The sequence below is a fragment of the Perna viridis genome, chromosome 7, assembly GCF_037379345.1.
Source record: "Perna viridis isolate PV_CMFRI_1.1 ecotype Kerala chromosome 7, ASM3737934v1, whole genome shotgun sequence".
NCBI lineage: Eukaryota > Metazoa > Mollusca > Bivalvia > Mytilida > Mytilidae > Perna > Perna viridis.
Window position 1 is genome coordinate 21,316,829 of NC_142451.1, and position 23,181 is coordinate 21,340,009.

Genomic DNA, 23,181 nt, shown 5'->3' on the forward strand with positions numbered 1-23,181 from the left:
CAAATGCAATCAAAAGTTATATGAATATATTGCCTTTACTTTAATCTCAATGTTGTTGCAATTGAAAATGTACAAAAAAAAACTTGTATACAAAGAAGGACATTATTATTTTTTTCTTAAAAAATAGAAAAATATGCAATAACTTCAACTTTCAATCACATAAACTGTTTATTGATGTATTATATTTTTTTTCTTTCATACTTATTGTTATGTTCCTTGCAGTTTCTAACCCTTGTGCCAGTTTTGGTAATTTGACCTGTAGTTATGCTTGTAAACTCAATGGTAATTCTGCTGAGTGTTATTGTGAGGCAGGATACCAGCTCCAGGGAGATAAACAAACTTGTACAGGTAACATTAATATTGTTTTATATTTGGCTTGATTTGAAGTACTGTTGAACTTCACTCGCTTGAACTCGGATGGCTCTAACACCCGGGATTTATTGAAAACAATTCAAAGTTTCAAACTTTTCTCCTATACAATCCACATAAATAACCTTGGATTTTGGAACTTCAATTTCTCGGAAACTCAAACTGACTAGTCTGTCCGTTCAGTAATAAATCGTAGAGAATAAACCTCACCAAATCAAACTCGTCAGCTTGTCAGCTTGGGTAATAAAATCTGTGAAAAACTGAAACCCTATCATTAATTAAAGTGTCTTTTAAGTTAATTATAGGTAATATTTAAGTCATCACTAATTAGATAGTAGTAATCCAACATTGTACTGATTCCAAAGTCGGCATGATGAAAGCATGAAAGAAAATATAATGTCAACAAATTATTGTCCAAGCACTCAAGCTCTGAAGGTTTTTTTATAAGCAAACACAGCATTTTTAATGTAAACAAATCAACATAACCTTCTGAAATTGAATGAAAAATATCCTGGAACTAACAAATCTTCAGGAAGTAAGCAATTTCTTACAATAAAGTCGATAACTGGAACACATTTCAATGGTCCCTTGGAGTTCGAGCTACCGAGGTTTGAGGTTTGACTGTAAATCAGAATAAAACAAAGATATGTGGGTAAAACTACTTGTACATTAAATATATTATAAAAGACTGTCCATTTAGAAACCAGGCAGTTCTTATGATATGGATGGCAAATGGTAAACTTTATATCCATGGAATATTTTGTTCCAGTTTAATGTTTATATTATATGTATGTCCAATAGTACCTAGATATTTCAATGAACAGTGGAGGGTTAGAAAACAATTTTACAGTTCACAAAAAAAGTAACAAAATTTTGCATAAAATGAAAGAGTTATCTCCCTTTTTAATGAATTTCAGTTCTTCCTGTCTTATTTATTTCTCTTTGACTGTTGCTGTTAATCAAAAACCAACATTCAACGTCGAGAAAGAATGCATTTGGGATATGAAATAGCAATAAAAAAAAATTTACAACCAAATTTGTCATGTGCCACCCACTGCCTGGTTTTTGTGTGGACACCCTCTTAAATAGATGGCAGAAGCTCTGCATTGACTTTCAACCATGGATCAAGAAACGGTAAAAAATGCCGGTCATTGATCAACAAATTTTGCAAATGACCGATGACAGTTTTCCAATATCGGACATAAAAAAAATTGTCAACCCTTATAAATTAGTCTGCGTGGTTTTATTAGTGTATAAACATTCTGTCTACACGTCTCCTAATTGTTTATTGGAAATCAATTGACAGGCATGTGTCAATTTTTGCCGATGTGCAGCCACCTGTGACTGTGATTTACCTGTAACTGATTAGTTGATTGCATAATTGAATTAACGATACACGTGCAGCCCCATTGCATATATGAATTAATTGAAGTAACTCGGAGAATCTTCATACATTTATTAATTAAGAAAAAAGTTTGACAAGTCCACCATTTTCCCGCTGATCTTTCGGAGGTAACGAAAGCAAATGGAACTGAAACTATGAATCAGTCGTACATGTAGTTTGTAATTATTAATTCATTGATTGAATTGTTTTAACACAGAAGTCAACAGACCATTTAAAATACTATACACAATGTGTTCATGATTTTCTTTTATAAATAATCAGCATTTTTCATCACTCGGAAGCATTTGGCTGTTTGCCTATGTGATGAAAAAGTCAGAGAGATATCATGTTTTGTTTACTTGCTGGAACGTCCACGTGTGGTTGAAACTCAACCCGTTCACTCGTTCTGATAGTTTGTAAAAAACTGAGTATGTTATAAAATAACACACTTTCCAATATTTATCTTAAAATAACTACGTACAAATGTTTTTTTTTAAGTTTATTTTTTATCTGAGCATGTAAAAGACGGACAAAAACATCTGCTGAAGTTTGATAAAATGTCCGGCATGGCCTGTCAAAATTTCTGGACCTTTGCTTGAGACTCTCAGGCTTCAATCAGATCTTATACAAAAGCATTTTCAACTTTACAAAACTTACTGCACAATTAAAACAACAACACAAAATGACTAGAAATTGTACCAAACAGACAAGACAAACTCCAAATAAGTTTGTGATTTATAACAAATATAGAAAAAAGTACTGGTAGGTTTATTTTTTTGGTAAGTGTCATGTACTGGTGGTATACTATACCATATTTTCCCATGTTCTGCTTTTGTTATCTTAACTCCTTCATTTCAGATATTGATGAATGTTCAGATGACAGTACTAATCTCTGCTCTGACAAATCGACATGTACAAATAATGCTGGTAGTTTCCAGTGTAGATGTCCTGCAGGAAAGTTCTTAGAAAACGATCAAAGAACTTGCACAGGTGATAATGTCATTGAGTTTGCTTTGAAGATCTTTTTATTGGACTGTTTTATTTGGCTGCTATTATTCCATGAAATAAAAAGATGGGTTATCTTTTATGACTACTGTAATTCATGCAGTTAACCTATTCTTGATTATTTTATTGTTTTGCAGTTTTAATTCTGTTAAAATTCATGTTTAGATATGACACATTCCTTCATGAGATATTGTAACTTGGTTAAGAAATTCGAGTAATATTTTAATAGAGATAATCTAATTATTGTTAGAGTTATATGTTAGATATCTTATTTGTTATGATAGACATGAATGTATTTAGATATCAGTAGGGTTTTCATTTGAAAAGGAAGAAACTTATTTTTGTTTTTGTTTTTTATTTTTAGTTTGTGACCAGTTCCATTGGGGTGCTGACTGTGCTAATGAGTGTGGCTGTGGTCCTGGAGCAGAGAGATGTGACCCGGTGACAGGCTGTGTCTGTAAATCTGGTTGGCAAGGAACCAAATGTGATGCTGATATAAATGAATGTAACAATGTGAACAATCCTTGTGATACAGCAGCCAATGAACAGTGTGTCAACACACCTGGTTCTTATGTGTGCCAGTGTGTAACTGGTTACCAAAATGTTTCTGGTACCTGTCAAGGTGAGTTTACAGATCAGGTTCATGCCCGTGTCAAGCTTTCACAATAAAAATAAATCAGTCCTTTGTCATAAAGACCCTATTACTTATTTTAATCCATTTAAAAGATATTACAGTCAAGTTGATTGTCCAGAATTCTGTTCCAATTCAGGATAGGTATTCTTAAGATTGAACACAACAATGTGGAAGTAATTTGTGCATATACAATTTTGTATTATATCCTAGTTCACATACTTTTAAGAGGAAAACCTGGATAGTTCTTCTTTTTTGAAAATTTGGTTTCCTATTTTTTGTTTGAAATATTCATATTACAGATATCAATGAGTGTCTGACAAACCCATGTGAGCAGGAGTGTACCAATGACCCAGGGAGTTATACCTGTAGCTGCAGAAATGGATTCCTATTAGATGCCAATCAGAAATGTCAAGGTGAGTGCAATATTATTTTGAAAATTTTTGTACAATGTATTGATATGATCTTTAAAGCTAGGGGAAAATATAAATTATAAATACCGGTATCTATATTAAGCTTTTAAATTGTACAAATTATGTTATTTCAGTTTCTAAAACCAGAAAATGTGGTATGTCTGCTTTTGCACTTCAAAATTTAATGCTTGAAAATCTTAACAAGATAGTTTGCATGTAAGAAATGTCTAAATTACAAATTATTGTGTTTTATATTCTAACAATATCTCTTTCAGATATCAACGAATGTGACTCTGGTACACTAAACCTGTGTTCCCAGAACTGTCTCAATACTGTGGGAAGTTATAAATGTTCCTGTAATGATGGTTACATACTTAGTCAGTCAGATCAGAGAACTTGTAATGGTATGTTGGTGGTAGATATTGTGATGTTTTAGTAATGTGCATTAATATCAAGTAGGTTTGGTCCAATTTAGTTAATGCCATGACTTTGTGTTAGTTGTCTGTTATCTGTTGTCCAATTTCTCAATTACATGAAAACCCCTGAATTGGTTTTGATCAGACTTTGCAGGAAAGATATATGAATAAACCTCTACAAACAGTCTACTTTTGGTTGTATTTGATCAAACAAGATGATCAGAGACTCTCACGTCCTGGTTTGTCAATTTTCAAAGATCAACTTCTCTAAAACCATAGCTACCAATTTTTTAAAACTTAATAAAGATGTTGACTTCACCAATTAGGTGATATAAGATAGTCTACCAATAAATTTCCGTAGTTTTTACCTCTGACTTTAAATAGCTTGGACAGCATATCACAATTTAAGAAGTCATTCACTTTGTTGTGTGAAAGAGATTTTTTTTTCCACAGACAAGTAGGCAATTTTTGGTATAAAATCACAGCCATTATACTTACAAGTTCTTTGAATGGATTATTGAAATATATTTATATATGGAGGTAATAAATGTAGTTGTATCTACTTGAAGTAAAGACAGAATGTTCCAATTTCAACTGTACATCACCTGGTTCCTGTGCTGTGAGAGCTAATGGAGAAGAGTACTGTACATGTCCAACTGGGTACAATTTGACAATGACAGATAATACAACTGGTCTTTGTGAAAGTAAGTGTAACATTAATACCCTGTGAAGTTAAATGTGATTGACATGTTTTATGGAAATTATGTACCTATACAAAAAGTACATGTTAATAACATCAGTAAACATATCTTTCAGAAAAACACTAGAATTTTGCATTTTACAATACTAATTTATTGCACACATTTAAAATCAGTACAATAAATTATATATTTTTACTAGGACAACAAAATAGACATGTATCTATGTGAATTGCAGCTTGTCTGCTTTGTGGTAATTAGAAGGGATGTTTCATTGCTAGTATCTGACCTTTTAATCAAATTCAAAACTCTGAAAGAAGGGGTCTCTCTGCATGTTTACTTTAGATTTTACCAGTATCCACTTTTATTTGTTTATTTTTTTTTTAAATTGTAAAATTGGGCCTATTACAATGATGTCTTACTACAATTAATTTTATTTTTTCAGATATCAATGAATGTGACAGTAACCCCTGTGATGACAACTGTACTGATAAAACACCAGGATATGTATGTTCCTGTACAACCAATGGAACAACACTGGCTGCTGACCAAAAAACTTGTACTGGTGAGTTAATAATCATGGCTGTGATGCATAATACTTCAAATGAAATAAGCTGTTTGCATTCCAGATGTATCAAGACATTCTTACAAGACTATATTACTGCCAATCATCTCAATCTGAACTACACCTTAAAGTAATAAAAATAAAAAATTGTACATTCAGTAATGAAACTCTTTACTTTTGTCGATTTAAGTGGAAGTCTTTATAAAAAACCAGACAGGATGTGGGTCATGCCTGTCAAAAACCCACTGATTTCACAAATATTTCTAACTCAGTAATGGTAACAGACCACAAAACTGTTTTAATTTTGTCATTTGGTTCTTGCACCTTTGAGATAAAAATTATATAGGTGTATGAAATGGACATTTTCCAAGAGTTACAGTTCTTGATTTGGTTTGATTTGGTTGATTTTAGTGGGAGATCAGTGTATTCTTTTCAAAAAAGTACAGATCTGAATACAGAAATGACTATTGGTTCTCAATGGTTTATTATATGCAGACCAAAAACCTGTCATTTGTTCAGTGTTTTTTCTACGCCATGTATCACCTCTATATTAGATAGTGTCTGAATTTAATATGAGCTGATACTTAATTACAGATTTCTGAAACTTCAATGACCACTGAAAGTGAAAGTACTTGACTTTAGAAGTATATCTAAAAATGACTATGACTTAAGCTTGTTTACTTTTGAGAGGAGCATAGGCCACCTACAATCATCCTCTGTCTTATTCTATTCTGGGCATGACAAACAATCTCATGCCAATTATTCCTGCCTTCATCATCTCCACTGTTGTTGACCTTCTCCAGGAGTTTTGGGTCTGCTTCTTGGTCCATTTTCTTTCTGATTCTGCATTGGAAGTAAAAGTTGTTTGTATTCTGCCAGAGATAATAGTTGGTAATGTAATTTTGCCAGAACATTTGCTTTGCTGTATTCTTTTCAGACATCTGTTGATAAATACTTGGATCTTTTTGTCTTAGGCAAAGGTTTAAACACAAGCCAAAAATGGGTTTGCTGTGTTGGCATCTTGTGAGTGTTAATCACATTGGGGTCTTTTATAAATGATGGCAGTTATGAAATTAAGACAGAAAGCGTTACCAGTATCATCATCTGGCAAATCGTTTTTGTCAAGACCTTCCAAACAACCTTAGTTACACAGTCAGTTTTAAAAACTGTTGTTTGAAAAAGCTCATTTTTTTCTAGCAGTAACCAGAGGTAAAGAATATCAGACAATATTGAAGGAAGGAAAAAAAAATAATGTTGTCAATAAATATGAAAGTGAAATGTATTTTGTACATATTCTATCTATTTTTCAGCTTGTGACAGTGGTTACTGGGGACAGAACTGTGCTGAGAACTGTACCTGTGTAGAGGCCAATACAAAGACCTGCCATAAGAGTAATGGAACATGTGAATGTAAGACTGGCTGGGAGGGAGATAACTGTGGACAAGATGTCAATGAATGTAATACTAACCCATGTCAGGCCAACTCACAGTGTCAGAATACTAATGGATCTTATGTCTGTGTCTGTGATCCTGGATACATCAACTCAAATGATGTCTGCATTGGTAAGTCTCAAATAGTTTGTATTTTGTTATTAAATTTGTTTTACATATCAGATGATTCTTTGATACTTTATTTCTCATGTAGGTACATTTGGAATTTCATTAATATGTTATTTCTGGTTGCCTGTGGTGTAATCTCAAAATTCTAATATACTGCTGCAGGTTTTTTTTTCACTATAATGCAATATAACAATTCTCCTTTTGTTTCCAAGTCCGCAACAAATTAATCATACTGCCAAACTGGAGAGCTATGATCCAAGTATAATTATTTAAGTAGAGCATCAGTCTTTTTGTCATAACTGGTTCATTTAGTGAGATTATTTTTTTTTAATATATATTTGTGTGTGTGTGTGTTTTTATTTTCTTTTTTACTTTCTGTGGGAAACTTAGTGAGTGACATTGTTTATATTTATCTCTATTTTTTAAGCTTGTGCCTCTAACACCTGGGGAACAAACTGTGCACAGACCTGTCAGTGTGAATCAGCCAACACTCAGTCATGTAACAATGTGGATGGAAACTGTACATGTAACAATGGATGGGAAGGGGCTACATGTACTGATGATATTGATGAATGTACTCTCAACACAACAATCTGTGCTGGTACCCCTAATTCTGATTGTCAGAACACTAATGGCAGCTTTGTATGTAGCTGTGATACTGGATACCAGAAGAAGGCTGATGGTACTTGTGAAGGTAATATGTCAGATTTTATAAGAAGTTTTAATTTTTAAGCTTGAAATAATTTCTTTTTATAAGGAGTTCTGTAAGGTTTATGATATTGTGTATTATTCCCATTATTTTTGTGTGGAATGGGAGAAGGGGTGATTATTATTGGTTCTGCATACCTTTAATTTCATTTAGTAACCATTTATTTGGGTATTCTTATTGTTACAACACTTTGGGAATACTATGTGTTAACAGTTATATGTTGTATATTTTATATGATTCATATGATTCTGCATGTTATCATATGAAGAAGGAGAGTCACAAATAATAACAGTTTGGTTTATTGACTTCTTCAAGGTACATAAACAAGTTTTGAAGGTTCAGTCAATCTATTGATGTAGTAGAAAAGAGTTATTATAATTCTGTATGTAGTTTATGCATATTACCTGCTTGGAAAGTGAGATAGTATAGAGTAGTCATTATGTTATTTAATCTGTTAGTCCATTACATTTTTCTTATTGGTTGGTTGATTAAAATTCATCCATTTTAATGATATTCCTTTATGCACAATAAGTTTTGTAAGACATTAACTTTTAATTTTGAATTTTATTTTGTACTCTTCAGAATGTACCAGTAATACCTTTGGGGACAGCTGTAGTCAGCCTTGTACATGTGTTGCAGCCAATACAGTTAATTGTAACAATGTTAATGGATCTTGTACATGTAAATCTGGCTGGAATGGAACAAACTGTGATGAAGACATCAATGAATGCCTTGATCTGACAATTTGTGACAGTGTTCCCAATTCATCCTGTCAAAATAATAATGGTGGTTATGATTGTGTATGTGATTCAGGATACACTAAAAATGCATCAAATCTTTGTGAAAGTAAGTTTTATTTTAGCGATTTTTTTCTGTTTCAATGGTTGAACATCTTGGTAATTTATGCATTTTGTCAGGGATTATTTTGAGGGAGAAATTTTTTTAGGGGTAGGGTGTGTATGAGGAGGATGATGGTGTTAAGTTTGTGAAGATTATATAAACACTTTAATGATGGTCAATTATTGATCATTTGAATTGATGAAAAAATCCACCTTTGAAAGTCTTTCAACAATGACATCTATAAATGCAAAATACAACAACATTGTTTAAATTATATGTTTGTACTTTGGTAATGTTTTTTCACTGTTTCAGACATCAACGAATGTACTACCAATGCCAACAACTGTGTTCAGAATGCAACTTGTATGGATACAGATGGTAGCTACTACTGTATCTGTGACTCAGGGTTCGAAGGACTTGGAAATACCTCCTGCACTGGTAAGTCTTGTATTATTACACAACTAGTAATAAAGCTAATTTTTTAACTAGAGCTTTTTTAATGCAATGATTTTTACACATTCTTAACTTCCAGCTTAAAGGAAACTCTTAGCATGAACTTCTTTTTCAAAACAGTTAACTTTGTAGCAAAATATCTGATCTTGCATAATTATTGCATGTATTTATTGATTTTTCTTTTTCTTTAAAAGAGACTTATGGCTTTTTTTAATTGATATGCTATTAGTTCTTACAATTTGACTCTTGCTTTTTAATTTTTTATTATAATGTATGCGAAAAATTGCCATTCTGGAACAGAATACTGAAACATAGAATTTCAACTATGTAGAAACTTGTTTTTTATTTAAGTTCATTTTTTTTTAAATATCTCACATTTTCATACTTTTGGCAGATACATATTTTATTTCCTTTTCTCATGGTTTTCCTCATGATACAAACTCAATATTTTGAAAAATATTCACTGTGTATATTAAGAGCAATCTTTATTTCTCAAGAATGAGAATATTGGTAGATTCTATTTTATATGATTATTCTTTTAAAATGAGGTAGATGTATAATATATTGCAATAGAAATATTTTGCTTTTGTCATATTGAATAGTGTAGAGAAAAATATGTTTAAATATATTAACAATGTCATTGTAATTTGTCGTCATTTGTATGTCTCACTGTACTCTATAGTAATAACTTCTGAGGCTGTAACAACAGATGAAGCAACCCAAAGAATAACAACAGTTTCTGATTCAACAACAACTGATTTAGGTCTTACAACCCAAGGTAATGCTCAATCTACTGGATATGTGGTTTCAACAACAGTTACTTCACAAATGGCATCTGCCACAACAAACAATGTATCAGTTTCCTCAGCTGATGCAATAGTCACAACACAAGGTCTTCCACAAACCACAATCAAAGAATCTGTTACGTCACAGGGTGTCCACCAATCCACAACTGAGGCAGCTGTTGCATCACAAAGTGTCCCACAAACCACAACTGAGACAGCTGCCAGATCACAAGGTGTTCAACAAACAACATCTGGTGCAGCTGTCACATCACAAGGTGTCCCACAAACTACAGCTGGAGCAGCTATCACATCACAAGGTGTCCCACAAACCACAACTGAGACAGCTGTCACATCACAAGGTGTCCAACAAACAACATCTGGTGCAGCTGTCACATCACAAGGTGTCCCACAAACTACAACTGGAGCAATTGTCACATCACAAGGTGTCCCACAAACCACAACTGGTGCAGCTATCACATCACAAGGTGTCGCACAGACCACAACTGGTGCAGCAGTCACGTCACAAAGTGTCCCACAAACCACAACTGAGACAGCTGTCACATCACAAAGTGTCCCACAAACCACAACTGGTGCAGCTGTCACATCACAAGATGCCACACAAACCACAACTGATGCAACTGTTACATCACAAGATGCCACACAAACCACATCTGGTGCAGCTGTCACATCACAAGGTGTCCCACAAACCACAACTGGTGCAGCTGTCACATCGCCAGGTGTCCCACAAACCACAACTGAGACAGCTGTCACATCACAAAGTGTCCCACAAACCACAACTGGTGCAGCTGTCACATCACAAGATGCCACACAAACCACAACTGATGCAACTGTCACATCACAAAGTGCCCCACAAACCACAACTGATGCAACTGTTACATCACAATATGCCACACAAACCACATCTGGTGCAGCAATCATATCACAAAGTGTCCCACAAACCACAACTGAGACAGCTATCACATCACAAAGTGTTCCACAAACCACAAATGAGACAGCTGTCACATCACAAGGTGTCGCACAGACCACAACTGGTGCAGCAATCATATCACAAAGTGTCCCACAAACCACAACTGAGACAGCTATCACATCACAAAGTGTTCCACAAACCACAACTGGTGCAGCTGTCACATCACAAGATGCCACACAAACCACAACTGATGCCCTTCCACAAATCACCACTGGTTCTATTGCCACAACACAGGATGTCTCAGAAATCACAACTGGTGCAGTTTTCACAACACCCAGTGTATTACAAACCACTTCTGAAGCAGAAGTTACATCGCAAGATGATGTCCAAACCACATTTAACAAATTTACAACACAAGATAACCCCTTATCAACTGCTAAAACAGGTACAATTGGATTTTCTTTCTAATTTTGTATTCTATTTAAATATTATTGACAAATATTGGTCTTCTTTGTAACTTGATAATATTTGAATTATTGTTTAGTCTTATACAGAATAAAAAAGTGTTTTAAAAATTTTAAAGGTCTCTCAAGTTTAAAAACAAATAAGGACTTCGATGCAGATGTGCATGGTTACATGTATTGTTATATAAATAAATTGAAATATGTTGGTTTTGAAACCTGTAGCAGTGATTTTTTTTTATTTATTTGTGATAAATTGTGATTATATTTTCATGTCAATGTTGTTATTCTGTTGTGTATGATTTATAAGAGTGTAATGTATATTTGTGTATTGATTTATAGATTTGTTCAGTACTACAGGTAATGATATGTCCCTTCCATTTCTACCCTGGCAGGATTGTTGCACTGTTACTAATACAATGTCTTTTGGAGAAGTTTATTTCTTCTGCCTGATTTGATGAGCTATTTTTAGTAATGACTAAATATTTTATTTATGCCCAGATAAGTAATGAAATACAATTTTACAAAGGTAAAAAGTGGAGTAAAAAAGAAAAATAACTATATTTTTTATGTTTTAATTTTGCCATTTTACTGGTTCCTGTGTATCAACCTAATTTACCGTAACTTTGCTTACTACCTTCTGTAGTCTGAGCAATTATATTCCCCCATTGTATTCAATGTTCAGATACAGTTTTATTTAATTGTCCTTAGTTCGGTCTCATATTAAATTTACTTTTCATGGATAATAAGTTGGCACTTGATACAAGGCCTCAAGCACAGACTGAATTATAAGTTCCTTTCGTCACTTCCTCCTGATCAGTTAATTCACAATTTTCACATTTTGTTCTTACCCACACTTTTTTTGCCTCTTCACTATTAATTAAATGTGAGAGTGAAATATATTATTGGTGCCTATATACATACTGATTGATGCCCTATTAAAAGCATTTTTGATTATACTGTTATGTTGACCTGCTGATTTTTACAGCAGATTTTGCTTTTCAAATAAGGTGAAAAAAACGTTATATATTTATGACAAAATATTCACTTTAATAATTCAAGAAATTAGGTTACTGCTGATTAGCCTTGGTGCATAATATTCCTTTTGAGTGTCTAAATTTTCCATTTTGATGTACACATTATAATTACACCTATTGTGGAACTTGAGAACAGTTCATTCCTATTGTGGTATTTGAATGATACAATTAAGCTTAAGGTTCCTTGACTTCTTGATCTCCATGGTTTCTCTGATGACAGACAATAATTTACTGCAGTTCAGAATGAATCAAAGAAGTTTATTTGTCCAAGTTACTAAAGACTAGAACTAAATAAAATAATAAATTGTGAGTTTAAAAATCAGAAAAAAACAAAATGTTATGAATTATGTTTTAGTCTTATTTTAAGATATCTTGTTGTTATGTTTTTTTTTTACAGCAAACACTTTTCACCCATAGTTGATGCATTTTGTAAATATTGTAAACTACCTCATATAATATTTCATTGTTTGTTTTCAGGACGATATATTTTGCTTTTGTTATAAAACTGTGTATCATGCACATTTAATTTGTACCTGGCATATTGGCATAATAGTAATAGTTATAACATTGTGAAGTATATAGGTATCTGTTGTAACTGAAAATTTAAATGTAGGTATTGAAACAACCCAAGGAACTACAGGAAAGGAAACTACAATACTAACATCAGATGAAACAACAACTGAAACACTAATTACAACCCAAAGTTTTACACAGAAAACAACTGATACAGATACAACATCCATGCTTACAACTAGTGCAGGCACTACAACCCAAGGTGGAGTTCAGACCACAACCAATGTAGGCACTACAACCCAAGGTGGAGTTCAGACCTCAACCAATGTAGGCACTACAACCCAAGGTGGAGTTCAGACCACAACCAATGTAGGCACTACAACCCAAGGTGGAGCTCAGACTACAGCTTATGCAGGCACTTCAACCCAAGGGGCTGCCCAAACTACTACTGATGCAGCCACTTCAAGCCAAGGGGCTGACAAAACCACAGCTAATGAAGGCACTACAACCCAGAGTGCTGCTCAGACTACAACTGATGCAAGCACAACAACCCAAGGGACTGTCAGAACCACAACCAATGCAGGCACAACAACCCAAGGAAGTGCTCAGACCACAACCAATGCAGGTTCAACAACCCAGAGTGCTTTTCAGACCACAACTGATGCAGGCACGACAGAACAAAGTGCTGCTCAGACCACAACTAATGCAGACATAACAACCCAGAGTGCTGTTCAGACAACAACTGATGCAGGCAGGACAACCCAGGATGCTGCTCAGACAACAACCAATGCAGTAACAACAACCCAAGGGGCTGTCCAGACCACAACTAATGCAGTCACAACGACCAAAGGGGCTGCTCAGACCACAACCAATGGCGTCACAACCCAGGGTGCTGCCCAAACTACAACTGATGTGGGTACAACAACACAGGGTGCTGCCCAAACAACTTTAGGGGCTGCACAGACCACTACTGTTGAAAGTTCCACAACAGAAGCTATACCCATAACAACAGTTGTCGACACAACAGGTATTATTTCATTGTTCTGTTGTGGTGGTCTTTTGTTTAATTTTTAATTTCTTTTAAGTATTATATCAATTTTTAAATGTTTCTTTTGTTATCTAGAATTACTTTCAATATTTTTTCAATAATCAATTTCATGTTCTGTATTGTTTAATTTTTGCTTTGTTCTTTGTTTTATTCAGAATTAAAGATATTTAAATGTATTTAAGTTGTCATTTTGTGGTTTTGTTTACTTAATTTGATTTGTATCCACATTTTGTTATTCTGTATCATTTTGTAGTTACTGTTACTGCAGCCCAAACAACAGGTAAAAATTGGTCCACCAGTCCCAACACTCTCCTTAGTCCATACTAGGCCACCTTAACTCACAATATCTTTCTGAATTGGAGTCAGCTTCTTCTGCTTTCAGTGCTTTTTTTTTTTAAATCTTGTTCATTGATTTTGTACATTGACTTTTTTTATTCTAGATTTTATATGAAGTTCACATGTACTTTACATTAGAAAATAAATTGAATGAAACATACTCTGTTATGTTCATTTGTTATGATTTGAAATTGATAATTAAAATTATTCAGTGAAATAATAAAATTTGACTAAAGTATTTGATACCTAAATAAAAATGAAATTAAGTCACTACTATTATTCTAGCTAAGTGTCTTTTCAAGGTAGCAGTTATAATCTTTCTATTGAAAATGAAGAATTGATTCCACATCACTCCTTAAGTAGCACTCCAGCTAAGGATCATGCAAAATGTGATTGATGGGTAAAAAGCCTACATATTTGTATTTTTGATATTTTGTTTGAAATGTCATAGTAAACAGAAATAAACATGGTTTTTCATATAACCCATGCTCTTAGGAGATAAAAATTGTATCGAATGCACTGTAGATTTCAAAATTAAGGGAGATAACTCTGTAAATGGCACTCAAATACAATAGAATCTACTGTATTTTCAATGTCAATTATCTCTTAAGAACAGGCAGATTTGAATGAATAATTAAACATTTCATAGTGTAGACCCATAAAACAACTTAATTACAAAAATAAAAATATGTAGCCTTTTTTGGGATGCATCACATTTTTCAGATTTTGCATGATTCTTACAAAGACACTACTTAAATTGTTATCACTTTTCACTGTACTTCTGTCTCAAATTTATTTTATAAAAAATTCCCTGGATACAATAATTGATGTCTCAGTCATGACTCATAAGAATAAAAAATCCATTTCTGTCTGTATAATGATAATTTACCTTCTTTGGATTGATGGAATGTTGTATGTGTAGATAACCTCTCAATTAATACATGATAATCCTCATATAAATATGGCTCGTGATTGACTTCAACAATTATTTAATCAGTATCTAGTGTGTTTGAATAAAATAATTGAGTCAGTTACGTACATATCTTCACTTTTCAATGGTGTCCAAATAAATCAACATGTGGTCCTGTTAACTACATTGCCATCGAATGGAAACCTCTTCCTATATATGGTTTGAGAAATCCTTATTGTTTTGGATGAGTTTCCCTTTAACCTCATTAATTAACCTTTATTTCCTTTAAACATTTCTAATTGTATCCTGGTGTCTATGTCTTCCATGTGTTTGATTTTGTGTTAATTTGAGATCATTTTGTTTTTTGTTGTTGTGGGTATATATATATATATATATATATATATAGAACTTACATGAATATACAAATAAATTTCTCTCTGAATTTTTTACAACCTCTTTTGCAATGTACAAGAATGAAATGACATCAATGTGCTTACTGTGCCAATTCTATCAGAATTTCAGAACAGGATTCGTCTAATTGTGATGGACCTGTGCAGGTCCGGGTGTCAAAAGAATAGGTCTGCGGCAGCACTAAGCTTGTTGTAAAAGGCGACTAAATAGTGCTCAGAACCTTAGCCCACAGAGCAACTGGGTTGTGTGCCCCTGGTGGTGGAATGGGGTACCCCTGGTATGTTACATGCTGGGGTTGTCAGGCTATAATATGGAAAACCTGACCGCAAATCATAGTGGTGCACCATGTTGGGAAAGATGCACGTCCTCGCACGTTAAAAAACCCTACTGTGGTATTCTCTCGGAGTAGGAACCGTAGGGCTCTGCCACAGGAGGCTAAATTGCCCGACCCTACCCACCTCTCCCTGTTTCCAGTGGCAATCAAAATTTGTCAACCCCATTATCCTTGTGTCCCATCCCATTTTTCATTTCATCATCATTTCATGTTCATTTTATCATCCCTTTCATGTTCATCGCCTGAATATAGCTGAAATATTGCTGCTTGGGCGTTAAACCCCAACAAACAAACAAACAAACAAACAAATTGTGATGTGTTGTACAGACTGGTAGTTTAAGAATGAATTATTCCATATGAATAAACATTTAGTTTGACATTTTTTTCCATGTGTTATGTATGTTGCTCTTTAATTATATATTATCCCTAGTAATGCATGGTATGAAAGACACACTAAAATTTAGATTTGATCACATTTTGGATATTCATGGACATGTTTTAGATAACACTGCAATTTATGCATTCATGTTTGTGCATGAAAATACATTGACATATTTTGATAGTCTGTTTTTGATTTCATCACAAATTTTCATGAATTCAGAAGTTCAAACAACAAGTGATGCAGTGACTACAACACAAGGAGCCCAAGACACAACTCAGACTGTGGTCACAACTCAGGGTGTGGTCACAACACAAGGAGTGCCTCAGACAACCACTGGTGCTGTTGTAACAACTCAAGGAGGTGTTGTTACCACACAAGGATCCTCACAAACCACTGCTGGTGCAGCATCTACAGGTACTGGTGAAATGTTACAATCCTCCTTATCCAAGTTTCAGCAGTAATTTATACTATGTTATTTTATAAGTTGTTAATTTGATTTACAAAAATGAAACCAACAAATAATTTAATTTTTCTAAATATGTTTAAATTGACCATTGACTATCTAGATCTGTAACCATGGATATAAATGATAAAATATAAATCAATGAATATGAATGAATAGGGAAATGTATGTACTTCAATATTCTGTCTACATGTTAAATAGACAGTGGAACCATTATGTATTGTATTATGTATGTATTGAGTGAGTGGTTTAGATTGTTGATATTAATTTAAAGATGATATTTTATGACTGTATTTCATCAATGTACTGTAAAATTTGTAGCTGCAACTCAAACTACAGGTACCGGTAATATTATATAGACCTCTGCCTTCTCCTCTGCCACTATCAAGCTCTAACTGTGAGATGAATTTATAGTCTAGATGTCTAAAACCAGAATATCATATCAACGATGAAATCATTGTACATATAGTAGCAACATGAATTGATAACTAAGTTGAAGTATTTTCTTTTTAGCATTTTTATAACAATATTGCTATTTAATTATATCTGGACTATGAATTTCATCAGCTGTTATGTATTTACACTTTCTGTACATGTAATAACTTCACAACTTGTTATATTTTTTCTTTCATGTTTTTTATAAATTTCCGTCAGATGACTTATTTAATGTGAAATTAATTTTTTCTGAATAATCAACTTGGTGATGATTCCTATGTTTCAGATAACAAACCTGCTTGTTTTCTAATTTTTTTAATTTCTAAATATTGTATTTGTCATAATTTTTTTATGCCTGTGCTGTAACCACTTAATTGCCTTTATTTTTACAGGTTTTTTATTCTACTTTCCTCCCTAGTCACATTAAATCATATAAACTTTCCACCATCTTGTACATATAATCACACAGTAGAACCATATCACACATGCAATATACAATTCTTTACCAGCAATAAAACTGTATTGTAGTTATATTTATAGTTCTTATGATGCTCAATATAATACATTTTGTAGCTTTCATTTTTATATGAGAGAATAATTAGTAAATGAGTAAAATATTTCATTACTATTTTAGTCATTGGGAAGGAAGCTTCTTCCATTATCATTTTGAATATCAAATTATGTTAAAGTCATTGGATTTGTATGTAGGTGGGTAGGGTGGTAAGAATATTATGTAGTTAGCAAATGTACAGCTGTTTATTAACCATTTATTATACCCCCTGACAATGAAGTTTGTTTCTGTGATGTTTGATTTTCAAGTAAAATCATCTTGTGTCAATATATAATGATAGACCTCTGTAAAGATTGGTTTTCATGTAAAAATTCAAATATTACAATAAAATTTGCTTTGATCTCCATGAAACTAAAGTCAAAGCCTATCTCTCTCTCCATAATTTTACTTTGGCATTCATTAAAATGGCGAATATTTTGATCTTCATTAAAATGTGTCTCATAAATGACATTGAACAGTATGTTTCTGTAGGAGCTACTGACATGGTTTGATTTAGCTATTTACCTAGCAGTTTACCATGGAAAAGAGTCTTATGTAAATGAATTTTTATCTTGTGTCATTATTGGTAAAGATAGCTTAACCTGGCAATGATGTTTTATTCTCATTTGTTGTTTCAGCTTCTGCACCAACTACTACCTATGCACCAACACAAGGTGAGTAGCAATTATATAGGCATATATAAGACACAGACCATTTATTTTTTTTTGGGGTTGGGGGGGGGGGGTGTGGGTGCATATGAGCACGGAAATGATTTCTTTTTTCAGCAGCAGTCAAAGATTAAAAATTTGATTTGAAAAAATAATGGTAGAATTTTTTTTTCTGTTTTCTGTCAATGGCTGAGTACAAATATTTTGGGGGTAAAATTTGGAATGGTTTCATTTACATCCCAGGCCTCCCTTACTTATAAAATGGTTAGTACTTAAGAATACTTCGTGAAAAAAAAGCTTTGATTTTTGATGAAATTGGAAATTGAATCAACAGTTATCTTTCCCTGATTATCAAAACATAATCCTATCAGTAATATTACTTGGATTATCTTTAACAGGGGTGATATATCAATGTATCAATGCTACTTCCTGTAATGGTAGTTTGTTGGAGCTGTACAGGGATGCTCTTTCCCATATGTAACAGGATGTGTTGGATAAAGACTTAATTCTATTATTACCTAAGACAAAAATTGAAATTTGGAATGATTTTTATCTTTAAGTACCATTCTGTGTAAAAATCAAGCAATGGGTGGCACGTCATATTTCTCTATTTGGTTCTTTTTGCCACAAATATATTCAATACATCTAGAAAACAACTGAAAAGCTATTTAAATTTATCCTGAAGCATCTGTGATGTAGATATTTTTTGACTGCTCATATAAGGAAAAACTGCAGGAAAATTTTCCCGCCATTTTTCCAAAGTGCGTTTTAACTAAATTTGACCTATCAATATCTTAAAAAGGCAAATTGTACAAACACTTTGATGGTTATTTTTGGAGGTTATCAAGTATAAATACTTGGTTAATGCAATAAACTCTGTGTTTTTTCCCTTCATGTGCCACACCTTATACACATATTGCTTGATTCTTAGATGGAGAAGTACTTAAATATTAATTACAGATATACCCTTTGGTTTTTAAGACTATCTGGGAAATAAACTTTTTACAAATGAATGGAAAAGCGATTGTTTTTCAACAGCTTTACTTAAATTCCAAAATGAAAATTGAGCGTTGTTTAATTTTAATGCTTCTGATTTCATTTATTAGGTGAAGAAAAAGTTCAAATCACCTTGGTACTTAAATATACAGTTGCTAGTAATGATGATTTGACCAATAAAAATACACAATATTACAAAGATTTGTTTAATTACACAGAAGCTGGTGTAAGTATTTCATTTTATAATTCAGTTTCACTGAAATTAATTGAATTTTATTGTTTACATAAACCACTTTTTGTAATGAAAACTTAGTTTTACTGAGCGCTATATACATTTGAAATCTTTATTTGGCTTCAGTATGTTAAGATGTAACTACTGAATTCTCTGACTCAGAACTATATCCCTGAAAATAAAGATAGGAAATCTTAACAGAAGTATTTTCTTTCTAATTCCATTAAATTTAGAAAGTGGACATGACTAGCAATTACCAAATATTAATTTGTCTTAAAATTTAAAAGGCATTCTGTGAAATGTGTTGTTACTAAATATAAACATTGTGTATAATAATAATCATCATATATACACTCAAAATGTTCAAAAGCTTGTGTTAAAAATAATGCAGTCATTTAACTATTATATTGGAGAAACTGATAATCCCTTCATGACTACGTAAGAAGATACATACATATACTTTAAAACTTTATTTTTAGCTGGACAGTTATTACAGGTCAAATGTAGCCACTAAAGATGGATATGTTAAAATTGTTTTATACGAAATTAGGTAAGTTGAAACTATGAAAGAAGAACCATCTTCTCTTAAACTACTCCACAGATTTAAATGAAAGTTGGCTGGAATGCTCCTTCGGTCATGATCCAGCACAAAAAATTCATTTGTTTTTTTATATATTAAAAAAAAACATAGCCACTATATCTATTTTTGTGAGTGAGTTTTTCAATTTTAAAAATCAATAAATTCTGGAAAACTGGTAGTGCTTTATCCTAAAAAATTGCAAGTGTAATAACCATATGAATGAAATTAAAGGCCATGAAATTTAAAATATTGTTTACAGCAAGGGAAGTTTGGTTGCAAAACATGATGTTGTGATGAAAGCAAATAGTGGTAATAGCCAGAATAATGTGATAGCTGCACAGAATAATCTCCTCAAGGGAAGTGGAACTGTAAATATTGGTGGAACAGATGCTGCAGCTACACAGTCTAAACTAACCAATTCTAAAGGACAAACTGGTTTGTTTTGTTAATAACAATTAACATATTAATGGAGGGTATTAATTGTACCTTCACAAATCATGAGAATTAACATACAGGTTTTAGTTGATATTTTTATTTTTTTACTTATAGTGCTCTAGACCGGTATCAAGAAGTTCTTTAGTTTTCAAATTTAATGAGCCTAGAGGGTATACGGCTTTATCATATGTCAATGGAAAGATAAATCAATGTTATTTTTGAATATCGTACTTATCAAAGTGAAAAACAGTTAATTTTTCTGCTATTTTGCATTAATCAGAGGAGGAGTCAGGGTTCATTCGAGCCCAATTTACTTTGATAAGTAATTTAAGTTATATCATTTATTGTAGGTATTGGGAAACAAGTAGCATGTAAAAATCACATGTATGGAATTTTAGAAATGTGAAAAAGGAACCTTTTCTGAAAAAAGTTGACTGTTTAATCACAGAACAAAATTACCTCTGAAAATGGTTGCATTTTAGTGCATTTTCAAAGATTATGAGATAATAAGACACTGTAGAATACTACAATGTATATCTAAATATCTTTTACTGAATAACAAATAAATAAACACATCATTCTTAATTCGATCTGCAACATGAGCTTTACAAAATGAGTTTGAAGTTGCAAATTTTCACATATTTTAACTACTAATTGTACTAAAATCGTAAAGTATGAAATCAACTTCTGGACAACCTGTTCTGTTTCTGAACTGTTACTACAACAGAAAAGCATGAATATTATCCAAAGTAATGTATGTTATGACATGATCAATAATTTAAGTGCTTTTTAAGCAGATATTAGATTAAAGTTTGACATATTTTTCTGTTGTTCAATAATTGAGCCCTCACCAATGTTTTGAAGGAAATTTGAATGAAGAACGGGATATCCATAGTTAAGACAAAGCAGCAAAAAATACAAAAATAGTCATAAGAATAACATTTTTAAATTCAAAGAATTAATTAGCAACCCAGGATTGATAAAAAAAACTGAGGGTTTGGACCATGTTCATTGGTAGGATTTTAGTTTTAACGCCTTTTCTCTGTTTGCCCTCAAGCATCTGTTGATCTGTTCTTATATAAATGATGTCATTTCGGATTTAAACGAAGGAGGGAAACTCTGGCATTGCTTAAAAGTCATGTAGTAATTGTGACAGTGAAAAAGAGAATGTTACAAAGATTTTTTGTAAATGGATGATTTCAAATAAAATCGGCCTTTACTGTCATATAGACTGATGAAAAATTTCCAAATTTCGAGTGGCTTATTTACGATTCTTAGCTTTTACAGCATCTTCGCTAGGCAAAGGTTGCAGTCCTGCCCCTCCCATTGTGTGAAGGTTGGGAGCAAAACCGTAACCCTTGGCTAGCAAATATTCTTTTACAGTTGTGATAAATTCCAGATTCAGTTCAATTTTTATTGGCATTTAGATTATAACAAATCAGAGTTTGAGAAGTGAACCATAAAGTGGCTCACTTATTCATTCTTTATGTGAAGCAGACTGACGTAATTGGCTGCCCGAAAATTAAAATTATGACATTGCAAATGTTCAGAACAACTTTTCTACCTTGTCAAATATGACAGCAGAAGTAAGGCACAATTCAATGCACAAACCATTTACTACAACTGCTCTGTACAAGTATGTTTACGCCGCAAAAAAAGTGAGTTTATAACAACTTATAGACAGTAAATAGCAAATGATAGATTGTATCCCCTGTTAAACTTCGTGATCAGAGCCCCTCTCTTTTTCTTATATTCTTGATCCACCCCTGCCCTGGACAATGATCTAATATTCTATAACAACTATATAACCATTGTGTCCTTTCATATGGCTACTAAAACTGGAGTCTTTTTGGAGAGGTAAACAATTCTTAGCAGTTTTTATTGCATCTAAACTTTTTTCTTTTTTTGTGTTAGAATTTTTACAAGGAACCTGGTTTGTTTTTATCAACTCACTTAATATATTTCATTCAGAGCAGCGGCAGATCCTGAGGGGGTGCAGGGAGTTGGCATTTTTATCGGAAAATTTGTCATTTTCATGTGTAAAATTGGCCAAAAATGGTAAATGATGCCCTAGCATCCCCCACCCACCCCCTTTTTGAGGAACCCTGGGTGGCACCCTCCTTTTCACAGAGTGGATCCGCTCTGGCAGAGGATATTGCATTGCAAGCATCAGCCTGGTGCACAGTTAAACATCATAAGACATAAAATTTGTGACAACATACATGTACATGCTTCCATGCAAAGTTCAAACTTCACAGTTTATGTACTGTCAAATTTATTATGAAATCCAGCCTTTTCATGAACCCCCATGTCACATATTTTGTTTGAGAATGCCTGATTCGTGGTTAAATCTTTAACGTTTGAGTCCAAACATATAAAGACAAATGCAAAAAAAAAAAATGCCAAAAATTTGTAAGATTTTTATATGTACAAAAATAAATCTCAAAACCTTAAGTATTTTCATCAAAATGTAAGGTAGACACGATACTTTACATGTGTCTCTGTTCATAAAACAGTTCGGAACTAGAAAAAATGTCCAGACATGATTCCGTGTAATACAATTTTAGTACAATTAATAGTTTAAATATGTGAAAATTTGCAACTTCAAACTCATTTTGCAAAGCCCATCTCGTAG

The 23,181-nt window shown here is 32.9% G+C and overlaps 1 protein-coding gene across 4 annotated transcripts in view; it reads left to right on the forward strand.

Annotated features, from left to right (window-relative positions):
• Positions 1–23,181, forward strand: part of LOC148611772 (uncharacterized) — a 68,383-nt gene that overhangs the window by 38,005 nt on the left and 7,197 nt on the right. For 3 of the 4 annotated variants that reach the window (XM_088592636.1, XM_088592637.1, XM_088592635.1), the window contains exons 22-38: positions 223–348; positions 2,612–2,743; positions 3,123–3,380; positions 3,692–3,805; positions 4,078–4,206; positions 4,788–4,922; positions 5,362–5,481; positions 6,792–7,043; positions 7,468–7,734; positions 8,332–8,595; positions 8,902–9,027; positions 16,407–16,601; positions 16,972–16,989; positions 18,274–18,309; positions 19,410–19,525; positions 20,011–20,081; positions 20,371–20,546. In XM_088592636.1, the coding sequence (XP_088448762.1) occupies positions 223–348; positions 2,612–2,743; positions 3,123–3,380; positions 3,692–3,805; positions 4,078–4,206; positions 4,788–4,922; positions 5,362–5,481; positions 6,792–7,043; positions 7,468–7,734; positions 8,332–8,595; positions 8,902–9,027; positions 16,407–16,601; positions 16,972–16,989; positions 18,274–18,309; positions 19,410–19,525; positions 20,011–20,081; positions 20,371–20,546 (2,535 nt within the window). The remainder of the gene's footprint in view (positions 1–222; positions 349–2,611; positions 2,744–3,122; positions 3,381–3,691; positions 3,806–4,077; positions 4,207–4,787; positions 4,923–5,361; positions 5,482–6,791; positions 7,044–7,467; positions 7,735–8,331; positions 8,596–8,901; positions 9,028–16,406; positions 16,602–16,971; positions 16,990–18,273; positions 18,310–19,409; positions 19,526–20,010; positions 20,082–20,370; positions 20,547–23,181) is intronic. The other variant, XM_088592638.1, reaches the window with a different exon arrangement.